At 28.3% G+C, this 13,032-nt stretch overlaps 1 protein-coding gene across 2 annotated transcripts in view; it reads left to right on the forward strand.

Annotated features, from left to right (window-relative positions):
- LOC129958411 (tyrosine-protein phosphatase 99A-like) overlaps window positions 1–13,032 on the forward strand; it is a 150,542-nt gene that overhangs the window by 108,650 nt on the left and 28,860 nt on the right. For both annotated transcript variants that reach the window (XM_056070893.1, XM_056070894.1), the window contains exons 5-13: window positions 581–765; window positions 3,800–3,914; window positions 5,042–5,239; window positions 5,386–5,481; window positions 6,443–6,627; window positions 6,794–6,923; window positions 7,239–7,350; window positions 9,065–9,144; window positions 9,460–9,557. In XM_056070893.1, coding sequence (XP_055926868.1) covers window positions 581–765; window positions 3,800–3,914; window positions 5,042–5,239; window positions 5,386–5,481; window positions 6,443–6,627; window positions 6,794–6,923; window positions 7,239–7,350; window positions 9,065–9,144; window positions 9,460–9,557 — 1,199 coding nt within the window. The remainder of the gene's footprint in view (window positions 1–580; window positions 766–3,799; window positions 3,915–5,041; window positions 5,240–5,385; window positions 5,482–6,442; window positions 6,628–6,793; window positions 6,924–7,238; window positions 7,351–9,064; window positions 9,145–9,459; window positions 9,558–13,032) is intronic.

Below are 13,032 nucleotides of genomic sequence, written 5' to 3' on the forward strand. Positions count from 1 at the left end.
TTCTTAACACATTCATGGGTAATTTTAAAATGAAGGTAGAACTAGTAATGTCATAATTTTATCTTCTAGATTAAAGTGACTTTTCGTTCGAAATATTTCTAGAGCAATATCTTAGTGGGTGTGACAACTTATTAAAAAAATTACAAAGTATTATATACCCGTCATTTCTATTTCTGGTGCATTTAAGTCACATATGTGCAAATGACGGTTATAACCATACCGTCCATGAATGTGTTAATGATAATTGTAATATGATGACGCTAGATCTTTTGCGATTTTTCTTATTTGATTTTTTTTATTGTTTAGCATCCGAAATTTACAATGATGTTCTTACTTGCCTACTTTTAACTCCTTATTAACAGAGGAGGTATTTATAATGTTCTCGAGTGTCAGAATTAGTTTCTTCTTGCCAATTTACATTTTTTCATTAACCTTTATCGTTTTCAAAAGTTATTAATTGCTAATGCCTGCAATTTCAATCTCGGAAAAAAGTTTTCAAATTCTGAATAAACTTTTGATCAATTTACAGCCAAGAACTTTTAAAAATACTGAATTTCTCAAATTATTATTTTTGTTTCAGTTCCCGATGGAAAACCCAATATAACTTATGCCCACAACACCAGTAGTAGTTCGATTCTCATCCAGTGGGCACCACCGCCTAAACATACCCTTCATGGTGAATTTCTTGGCTATCGTATCACTTACCGTTTGAGAGAGAGAGTTCGTGGAGAGAGAGAAATTACATTAAGAGATCCGTTAGCAACGGTGGGTATATTTTATTATTCAGTTTTTAATATTTTACAATTTTTAATACTTTTTATAAATATCCTATTGAATTTATTATATAGTTTTATTTTCATTTGTTAGGATTTTTTAAAGGAGAGTCAAATTTATCTTACTCGCTTGAATACCTCTATCTCTCAAACTAAGAGTCTAATCTTTATAAGTTGCTTCGAAATTATTATTCAGACTTTTATTTGCCATTTATTTCAGAAATAGTAGTAATTCCATGAAAATAATTGTCGTTTTATACGATGCAGCTTATAATTATTTCTGCCAGAAACTTGCGTAGGTCACTGCTTAGTTGACTGATAAGTCAAGAAAATGTTGTTTATACAATGTTTTTCTGCCTGGGAGCAGTCTAAAGCATAGAGATTCATCAAAATATGGAGGTCGATTTTTTTTTTTTTTTTTTTTTTTACTATTACATTATTTTATCTTTGTATGCAAGAAAGCAAACAGCTGGATTTGTATTAGCATTTCTTAAAAATCGAACTTTAAATTCTTTTTTCAATCATTATTCATCTGTTAATAAACTTAAGATTTTGAGTTTTCTTTACACGTAAAAGTTCTTTAAGATAATTTCAACGTATTACATTAAAATTTTTATCTAGAAGTTCACCATTCAATTTCTTAAGTATCCGCTCACTAGTTCTGTGTCTAAAGATAATCTTTTTTTTTATTTTTTATTTCATACGATTATTGATCATTTCTTTATTTTTAAACATATGAATGATCTATTCTTTGTATTAAAGCAAATAATCTCCAGGCAACGTTAAAGCAAGAAAAGTAATCGATTTTTCCATGAAATCGATTCCTATTTCTAAATACGCCAGCGAAGAAACCTTACAAAAGAAACAATGGGGACAAAACGAAAAAAAAAAAAAAAAAAAAAAAAAAAAAGAGGAAAAAAGAAAAATACTGCAATATTGGATGCAGAATAGATGTAAAGCTGTCACTGACTGGTTCGATTACTTTAAGCCTGATTAACTTCGAGCCATCAGGTGTTCTAAAGCAGTATGCTAGGCTTTAATCGGAAATGTTAATTTCATCGATTCTGATTGTCGATTGTTATGTTGCTATCGAAACATGCACAAATCTCAAAATCAAATGATTTAGGGGAATTATAGTAACTTTATGTAAATAATGGAGAAAAATATAATCAATGGTGACGATTATTGCTTTTTTTAAACATTTACTAGCAGTTTGCTGAAAACGGATATGAGAGTTTAAAACATAAAAGGAAACTTTCAATGTGTGTTATGACATTCTCCAAAATCAAGGAAATGAAAATGTATATCGTTGATGTTATATCAGAAGTCACACTCGGTAAAACATATGAAATTTTGATGTAACATCTGGAACCATTAGCGACATATAGCATTTCGTGACAACATGCAACATTTTGAGAGTAGATGTAGTTAACCTATGCAAAGATTTTGCATCAATGAAATAATTTTTCATATATGACATTGGACATTTTTATTTAACAGTGACCGTTATTTAAAAAATACCTGCTACATAGGAAAAGAAAAAAAAAATTCACCTCTGAAAAACCTTATATCCGAGTTCTTAACAGTAACTGTTTTCAATATTGATATTACAAGAATTCTGGTGTAGAAAGTTTGGATAGTTTTTATGCATTTTTAATCATTTTTCGGATATTAAATTTTCTTATTACGAAATTTTGATTGATTATCCACATTTTTTAACATTGATTTTTTGTTATTGATTGGTGAATGCGCAATGAATACGTTTACCTTTTACGCTGAATATCAATATTTTTATCCAATCTGGCACAATGAAGTGCAGTAAACGAAAATTAAAATTTACATATGAATTTGGAATAATTGAACAGAATTTCCCTTTGAAAATTTTTTCCACCTTTCGCGTTTAAAACATGAGATATTATCAGCGACGTTTTCGATTATTTTTAATGTCACACGCTTTTAGAAGTATCATTACAGATATTTCACTTATCTAAATTTATAATTACGGAAACCATATGTGTATTTATATCTATTACCTTTTTACCTGGGATGTACATATGAGACTAATTTATTTAGTTAGTAATAAAAGGAGAGACGTCATTTGTAATTTTTAAATCTGACTTTATCAAACCTAATCACACTATTGTATAAAGGAAGAAATAAATTACAATATTACTGTGCATTTACGTCCCCATCTTTAGCTTTTTCCAGTCGTTTGCAAGATTTTTTGTTGGTCGCCGTAGATTCCCCATATCCATAAACTATTACAATCACGAGTTAACATTTATGAAACGCTACGTTTCCCTTCTTTCAAGTCACTCCAGACAGCTTGAGTAGGATGAAACTGAAGTAAAATGCAAGCCATTTCGATAACCTTTATTAACTAGAAAGATAAATAAAGAGTATAAGAAACAGATTAGGGAAACTAAAATTTATTGTGGGTTACGTATTTCGGTAGGACACAGTAATCATGTTTTTCATCCGGAATAAATGTTTTTAATACTTCTTAACATGAAACTAGTTATTAAAATTTTAATGTTTTATTCAAAAGATCGTTTATTGTATTTTAGGTCATTCTGCAAAAGATAACCAAAATAAAAAAATATAGTATGCAATATCTTAGCTACCCTTTAGCCAGTGCATAAACAAAATTACAAAAGAAGAGTAGTATAAATAATTAATATGCTTTGTACATTTATTTGAGAAGAGTTTTAGGACTAAGAACAAAAGGCTATATAATATTAATTATGTGCATTTGTGAAAAATTCTTTTTCTTCCTGGGTATTTTTGCTTTTATTAAGCTGTCACCCGCTATTTACTCTTTAGTTACTGGTTATTTTTGATTATTTATTGATTGTTTTGTATTAAATATTGTCTTAATAACTTTCAACAAACTTTTGATTATATATGTTAATGTGATGGAATTTTCATGGTATATCATCTTTAAATATTCCTTGTTTCTTAAAAATCAAATATTTTTTAATCTTCTTCAATAATTTTTTTCTAAAACTTTCCATGTGTGTTATTAGGAATTCACCATCCGTGGACTGAATGCCTTTTCACAATATTTAATTTCACTTCAAGTGTTTAATCCTGCCGGAATAGGACCAGCTACTACAGTCGCAGTTATGACAGATGAAGGAGGTATATTTTATTTTTATACTTTTCTATTGTTTTTGTAACTCACTTATATGTTCCCAAGTATATCTATTAACATGTTCTAATGTAAATAAATTCTGAAATGTCAATTTAATTTTTATTTATAAAATATTTCTTTTTATGTAATTCTAACGATTAATATTAAGAAATTTTCTTTTTTAAAACTTTGGTAATTACAAATCATAAAAACAATAAAACAAAGATAAATTTTTGCAATGAAAATGTGATTTTATTATGTTTGTAATCTATTTAATCTTGTTTATACATGAATTTTTTTTGCATAGTATTGAACTGGACATGAATAATCGAATATTTTAAATTATTATTTGCATTATTACTTTGAATTTGGTTCGAACAAAAATTGGATGTTCATCTATTCATGCATCATCATTCAAGAACAGCGCATTTTTATTTTTCAGAACAAAAGGTTATATTGTTAGTTTGTTTGATGAATATTTTGCGAATCATATTAATATTTAAACTATCATACAATGATATTTAATGAGGAAAATAAAGTCATAAATTTATTTGCTACTTAAAGTTGTTTTTCAATAAAGTCCTGGTCATGGTTCTCTTAGACTACACATTTATTGCACACATGTGTACATCGATATAGGAAAGACGAATGAACCAGACCAAAAAGAATTTTTAATATCATATACACAAGCTATCATTTCCAGTTCTCACTGGAAGAGGAATGTTAAGGAATGGGGGGAAATAGGGAACATAATTACATAGGTATCCATCTCGACAAGAGTTTTTAGAATGTGTGAAAAATATCTTACGATATTATATGCTCCGTATATTTATTCCACGATACCTTATTCTTAAAAACAAAAGTATATATTATTAGTTTCTTTGATGAATATATTTAACGAATCTTACTGACATTTAAATATTGGCACAATATTAATGACAACGATAAATTTATAAATTTTTTTGCTATATTAATGCTTTTAGTATGAGTGAAAAATGATTCCACTATGCCACAAAGCGCAAAGAAATATTTTAAGCATTGATTAATTTCTTATTTTTTCATGTAGTATAAAAACAAATGCAATTTGGAGAATTAATTCCTTGATATTTACATTTATAACCACTTCTTTTTCTAGCTCCAAGTCGACCGAAAAACTTGACAGCCACTCGTATTACGAATAACTCAGTCAAACTAAGATGGCTTGAACCAGAACATGCCAACGGTATAATTCAAGGTTATAATATTTATCACTTGGATGTTGGCCCAAATCACACAGAGAGGAAAAAAGTACAAAACCCTCAACAAGTTATGGAATATGTACTTGGCTCATTGAGTAAGTAAAAAATATACGAAATATAAGCCATTAATTATGTAGTATCAATAAACTGGAGTTTTGTTAATACATCTTTAAATATTCTGATGTCTAAAATGCGACAAATTTTAAACATATTCCAAAAATTGTTTCATTTCATTTTACAGAACCTTATACTCAATATAAGGTGTGGGTAAAAGCCTATACAGGGAAGAATGAAGGATTAGCAAGCAACAGTTTAGAGATCATTACAGATGTTCAAAGTAAGTAACGATTTAAAACATTTTTCTGTTTGTTGAAAAAAAAACATATTGTTTCATTTAAAAGTTTTAATCCTTCATCTGCATATCCTGCAGTGTACGGAGGTTGAGAGTTTATCTCTTTTCTGCCGCATTTCGCGATATTTTGCTGTCTAGTGAGTTTACCTAATATTACTGCAGCATTGAATTACATTATAAAATTACAGTACTGCACATACATTACAATTCGCTTCATTATAAAGAAGATCTTTCATATTTAGATCTTTTGGTAAATGTTGTAGTTAAATATCGATTTTAAACAATTCTTAATTTGGGGGTCGATTGAAAAGATATTTCATTTGTCTAAAGTATCCAAAATGAAAATCTTGTTTATAATCAAAATGAAAATAAACGTTTAAAGATTTGTAATTTTTCAATATTATTCTTATATTAAGGTAAATTTAACTATGGCTATAATAAAAAGCAAATATTTATTTATTTTTATCATTTAATTTGTTATATACATGTTTTTTTAATTACCTATCTATGTATAAATGACAACACTTTTCTGTTCGGTTAGTTAATTTAGGGCTAGTTTGTAATCTGAGGAAGTATGTGAGCGCAACATTGTGAGTTATAATTTGTATGCACGTAAATAAAAATGCTTCCTATTTCCGGCGTCAACTTATATGTGTTTTGTATCTTTATTTATTGAAGCATTTAACATATTCAATCAGACGAATTAACTTCAAAACATACATCATCAAAAATTAAGATACCATAAAGCATTTGCTATCATTAACTGAAAATCCCATCGTATAAAAACTTATATACTGCTTCTCTTTCGCTCTCTTCAAAATATCTACATTACTCAAATTAAATGGCACAATTTTATTGGAATATTCACTTTTTTGTTGAAATATAAAATGGCATGTTTCTGTATGCTAAGTGAAATAAAAATAAACGACAATGATTTTTTTCACAGGTCCTAGTGCTCCATTTATTACAAATTTGACTTGTCAATCGATGGACAGCATCTATGTTCAATGGGATCGCCCTAAAATCGTTTATCATCGCATTGACTATTATTTTATTGCATATCGGTCTGAAAATACGTGGGATTTTGAAGAAATATCTGTGTCTTCTTCTCAAGAAAGACAGAGTCATGCAGTATGTAGAAAAAAAATTATTAATTTTTCTTAGCTTTTAGTCCTTTACTTCCTCTTAAAATGCTATTTATATTGATATGCATGTAAAACTATTTAGCTTATTAGATACAAAAGAGTTCAATTTATAAAGTTAAGAATAATAATTTAAAAAATATATTTTTTTATAGATGATTATTTCTAATTTAACTTCAAATATGATGTATGAAGTTAAAATTCAAGGAGCTAGTAGAAGTGTTGTTGAGCACTCAAAGCTGTATAAAGGTCCATATTCGGAGTTAAAGAAAATATTTCTACAAAGTATGTATTCATTTTTTTTTATTTAATAAATACTGCCGAAAATGTTTTGTATAATCTTAATTATTTGTTGAATATTTATATATTTTTTTATTTTCTATTTTATTATTTATTTATGTATTTTCCCCCCTGATCGCTGCAAGTGCTACCATATTAATTTCTCAAAAACCTTGTATAAATGAATAGATGAAAGTGCTCTTTTTTGCCTTTATATAGTTATAGTCTTTATTATAGTGTTTTACATTTTCCTTTAGCGTTTACCTCTGATATTTATAATTAATTGAATGCTTATTTTTGTGTTTGTTTACATATTTTCAGGTTTAACTAGCAGTGCTCTAGAAGAAGTTACTATTGGTGTGGGAATAATTGCAGGAATTATATCCGTCTCATTAGTACTTCTTGTTGCCATACTTGCTTTCGTTTTGTGGAGGTAATATATCATATTCCCAAACTCTTTGAAAAAGTCATGAGAAAATTTACAATTTAAGAATTCTTATTTCTTTGTAAATTTATTTTGAGAATTTATTGTTTTGAATTCATTCGAATTTATTTATATAGTTATAAACTTTCTGATCCTTGGAATATTTTTTTATTGAAATATTTTTTAATACATGTTAATATTTATCTAAATCTCATTTATAGTTCCAACAATCCCTAAGAAATACAATGATTTCTGCAGAATAAATTAACTGTTTAACAAGTTTTTAATCGTTTTTTCAGATTAATAAATGCTTATTTACTCTTGATTGCCGTATTCCTGATATTAACATTAGTGCAAATGCTTAAATTGTATAATCTAACAATTAAAATAGGGATTATAATTGAAGTCCATTCTGATATAATTTGAACATATTTGGCACCTTACTAAATTATTCTCAACATCTGGGCGAAATTCAGTTCATTTATAATGTCATTTGATTTAATCCCTGATATATGTCCCCATTTATTATTACTACTGTCCAGGAAATTTATTATTTTACTTATTATCAAAGCATTTTAGATTTAAGGCGAGAGAAATCTTCTGGATTATTTCCATCTGTTTATATGCCTTTCTTTCTCATTTCGAAATTTATTTGAAAAATATTTTTTTCAAAAGTTTTGCGGATAATTTTAATTTTTAATTTCAGATTTGATTCCAGTACTAAATTTTTATAATTTTAAAAATGAGATTTCATATATATACCTATAAAATAGTTTTTAACTTCCTGCTACACAAATATCGGTAGTATATCAATGTTTAAAAATGAATAACAGAAATTTAACTGTACATAATATGTACAAACATGTACATATTGTGCAGGTTTTCAAATCTTAATATTTCTTTTTTAAACATGCTATCCAACATTATGACTCAATGAATATTGCTTTCTATTTGATATGCATATTATTTGACTGGATATGCAGGAAATGTGTATTACAAATCAAATAAATGTATATTTTAGATATGTTACTATAAATATATTAAAACTTTGCTTATGTATAATTACCGGTGATTGTGAATATTCACTGGTAATTATATATAATCGGATTGATCACATTTACCACCATACATGCACATGCACATATATATATAATATAAAGTTGATTTTAAGAGTTATAATTTTTCATTTATCAAAATGCATAAAAGGTACATATATTCTTCCTATCGTTGTTTTATATGTAATAACGTCGTTATTTATCTTCCAACATGCGTTATATTTTTATTAATAATGTAATAACTTCCCACTATTTTTTAATATAAAATAATAAATATAAAGTTTTTTTAATAAAAATGTTAGATTAACGAGAAGAACAAGCGTAGCAATAGCTCTCCTTATATCTACATATAATGATAAGAAATCCTTGAAAATGCAAAGGCTACTTTTAAAATATTATAGTCTCTTTACTGTACTATTTTTATATTGTCTTACTGCATCTGAGTTATTTTCAGTTCTACCATAATCGATTTGAAATCCATCACTATATAATATATATATTCTTTAAAATGTCAAATATTACAACTCCTTTTAAGAAAATACTTTTATATTCAATTACTGTTTAAATAGGTTTCCTTAAAACTCTTTTCCCTTTTTTTGTTGATTAGCTAAAGTGTATCAAATGCGTTTTTAACAATTATGTGTTAACTTTTTCTGTCTTTTTTTCAGGAAATATTTCCAAGCTGCATATTATTATTTGGATGATCCTCCCCGAAAGCGTGCAACGTCTGAGCTCTCTAAGACCTTCGGTTTGTATAATTATTTTTGAAACATATTCTGTTGCCTCTTTTAAAATTCTAATTATACTACATTTGATACTTTTCCTATAATTTGCAATGATACATCTCTTCAAATATTGTTGAAGTTATTTAGATTCTTTTAAACAAGTATTTTGAAGTTGTGCAAAGAATTATTCTCCTCGTTAAAATAATTCAGTGCTATTTAATTCTACTGATAATTCAGACTTTTTTTCTAAATGAGGCATTTTAGTTGAACTAGAATTAGATTCTAAGTAATATATATTCATTTCGTTGACCTTTATTCTGCGATTCTGCATACTACAGGTGATAGTGATGGTGGCTCTATTGATGTGTCAGCTTGGCCTGATCATGTTTGTAATCTACATGCAGATGGTGATATAGGATTCTCTAAAGAGTATGAGGTGAGAACGTTAAATTTCTAAAATTCTTTTTATTGGGAAAATTTTTAATACATTTCCAAGTGGGTTCACTTTCTTGTAGGCATATAAGTCCGTAGTAATAAAATACATTAAATTATAAAACTGTTTAGTTTTTATAGATCTAGATCAATAAATAGGTGGTAGTTTTAAAAGATTATATTATATTAATAAGGTGTGTAATTTCAAAAATAGCATCGATTTATAAAGAATTTCAGAATTAAATGTTAGAATGCAAATGTACTTGCTTTATATGTAATGGAAAAAAAAAGGAATGCAAACTATTTGAAATTCATCTCATTGCAAGTTAAATTTCATTTAAAACATCAACTGGTAGTGTTTTTAAGTAATTTCCAATTTTCTAATTATTTTTATTAGTATTAAAATAACATCGATTCAATACATCGGCATCACAGACAAATTTTATTTCTAATGCTTTATTATTCCTATTGTAGAATGAATGAAAAATACTTAGGGACGCATGACAAGTGAAACACATTCAGCCGTATTGAAAATGCCAAATTTTAAAGTGGTAGTAATAGTAATTACGCAGATATTGTGAGATTCAAAATTTGTTGCTAACCCTCAAAAGTGTTATTCGATTCTTATAAGTTTTGCGTCTGATTCAAAAATCAGTACAACTTTTTAAATACAAATTGCTACTAAATAATGGTTTTAAATATTTCCAAATACTTTCATCAGAAGGAACTTGAAAATATCAAATTTCATTTTCAAATATATGACTTTAAAATTATTTTCAAAATATCACTTATATTCTTTGAATACACTTAATAGTTTTTATTACCCTTTGATACTCAAGATATTAGCCCACTTGCATGTGCAGTTACTTTTTAAATAGTAGCAGTAAATAAGAAAAATATAATGAAAGAAATATTAAATTCAATATTTTTAATTTATAGGATAGTTTTTTTTTTTTTTTTTTTTTTTCAGTTCCAAATTGAAAATGTTTGTGCTTCAAACAAAAATCTGAACAAACTGTTACACTTAAACGAAGTTTCAAATTTCAATTACGCATTATGTTAGTTTTGTCCTTTTGCCTTTTTTTGCATTTATCATGAATCAGTTAAAATAAGAATGATTTAGGAGTAATTTACTATGATTCATTGGGATTTTTTTAATTATATCTGATGAAAAAGTTAAACTATTATAAAGTAATTTCATTGAAATATCCTTAGAATTATATCACTTTGCTGCATCAAATGAGCAGTATGCCTTTTTTCCAGCTCTAAAGTTTTAGTTCGCTACAAGAAGTTACTTATTTTTTTCCGTCTAATGACTAACATAAAACAAATGTTTTTTCACTTTTAAATTTGTGATGCATTAAACAAAAATTAAACTAGAAGACTGTATTTTTATATTCTACCATAAATTAACGTGCATGAGCATGTTTGCATGAAGTTTCATACCTTTTTCAATAGCAACATGAATATATATTGTGAAAGTGACGCATCTTTTTAATGAAATGATTATTTGATTGAGAATTGAATGATGCTTGGAATTAAACATGGCATTTGTTGTAAACACTAATAAATTAAAAAAATCAAGGCAATATTGTGATTTAAAATCAATAAAGTTTCTTTGTCTAGAAAATAAAACTGGTAACGTTTTTTTATTTATAAAGTGAAACCTCAATAAGTCGTCCCTCTGTTTAAAACGTCGTTTTCCTTCCGTCCCGACATGGTCTCGTACACAATAGGGTAATATAACCCTCCTTAACCCGTCGCCAAATTTAATTGTACACTACATAATTCGTCATACTCGAAAATGGTCAAAATCATGTTTCTTCTCCACTTTGCATGGCCTCTTGTTGTCTTTTCACCCCCCCCCCTTCACTTTAAGAAAGCCAAGCCTTTACGAAGAATTTTCGATCACGCTTGTCACGTCAGCAAAAAACATCTGTAATTCCCTATTGTTGTTAGACATTCCTTTCCATACAATACCCATTTGGGGGATATGGGTTCTTGGAATTTCTCTATGCACGTGTACCATACTCCTTCTTCTAGCCATTCAAAGCACATTTCTAGCTGCGACTGTCGAGTGTAAACGTTTTTCTTCACCGTTTCTGAATGTGATTTCATTTCATAGCAAGTAAGCCCTCAATAAGGGTTATTTTTTCTCTTACAATATCGTGGTACGATTACGTTTTTAACATGCCAGGGAAATGAAAACTTACCTCGTTTTCTTTTTTAAAAAAAGACTTAATTGCACTTTTTAAAAAAATCAAATGTTTCGAACACAGCTTTTGCCAAAGAACAACATATTCCCAGAACTACACTAAACGATATTCTTTCATCGAACCAAGTCATTGAAGAAGTTGATTGCAAAGACGAAGAAAGAGAAGGAAGAAATTGAAGTTTGATGAAATCGGGGAGTTTAGTTCTATGGCTAAAACATGCCAGAGCGCAAAATGTGCCTATTTCTACCGTGAAAAGCTATTGAAATTGCTGAGGAGGTAAGCATTGAAGATATCGGCCGGCAACCATGGTTGGCTGGAAGGTTTCAAAAGCAGACATTGGCTTTCTTTTAACACGATTTGCGGAGTAGCAGCAACTGTTGATGGTGATGCTATAGAAGACTGGAAGGAAAATATTCTCAATTACATTTTATTTAGGTTTGATATATCAAATGTTTTTAATCTTGACGAAATTGGCTTATTTTATGGTCTTTTGTCCAATAAAATTCTGTCATTTAGGGGTGAAAAGTACAGTTCTGAAAAAGCAAGCAAACAAAGCTTAACACTTCTGCTTGGAGCTAACATGAATGGGAACGAGGAAACTCATTTGGATAGGTAAAACGCTGTTTTAAAAAGTTAAATACATTCCTTAGGAATATGAAGCAAATTCAAATGCATGGATGACTACAATGATTTTGAAACGACATATCCATAAAATGGATTCTCAGTTTTCGCGTCAGTAAAGAAATGTTACAATCATTTCAGATAACTATGACGTCGACAATCAAACCGAAAATTTAAAAGCGATCGCGATTGTTTTTCTTCCTCCAAATATAATTGTACTTCTTCAGCCTTTAGATCCAATAGAAATTCGGACTTGAAACAAAAGTACAGAAAACTGCTTGTGGAAGATCTAATAAAAGCGTTGGATAGGAGTAAAATACTAAAAGCTTCAGTTTTATATGCGATTAATTATGCACAGAAGTTGGAGTTCCGGTTTATCACAAACTGTTTCGAATTATTTCTGACATCCAGGATCAAAGGAAACGCAGAATCAGAAGGAATACTCAGCATAGATATCATCGATTCGGAACCATTAGAGGCTTTGCTGCAAATCGCAAATGACAAAATGTGCAGCGTCATTAACGTTAATACGTCTGTCAACATTGATAACGACATCGCAATCTGCTCACAAGCGACTGTAAAAACTTTGACATCTGAATTTTTGGAAGAAAAATAAATAAGTTCAAGTGAAGATGCCGATGG

Source organism: Argiope bruennichi, chromosome X1 (assembly GCF_947563725.1).
Source record: "Argiope bruennichi chromosome X1, qqArgBrue1.1, whole genome shotgun sequence".
In the NCBI taxonomy this organism is placed as follows: Eukaryota; Metazoa; Arthropoda; class Arachnida; order Araneae; family Araneidae; genus Argiope; species Argiope bruennichi.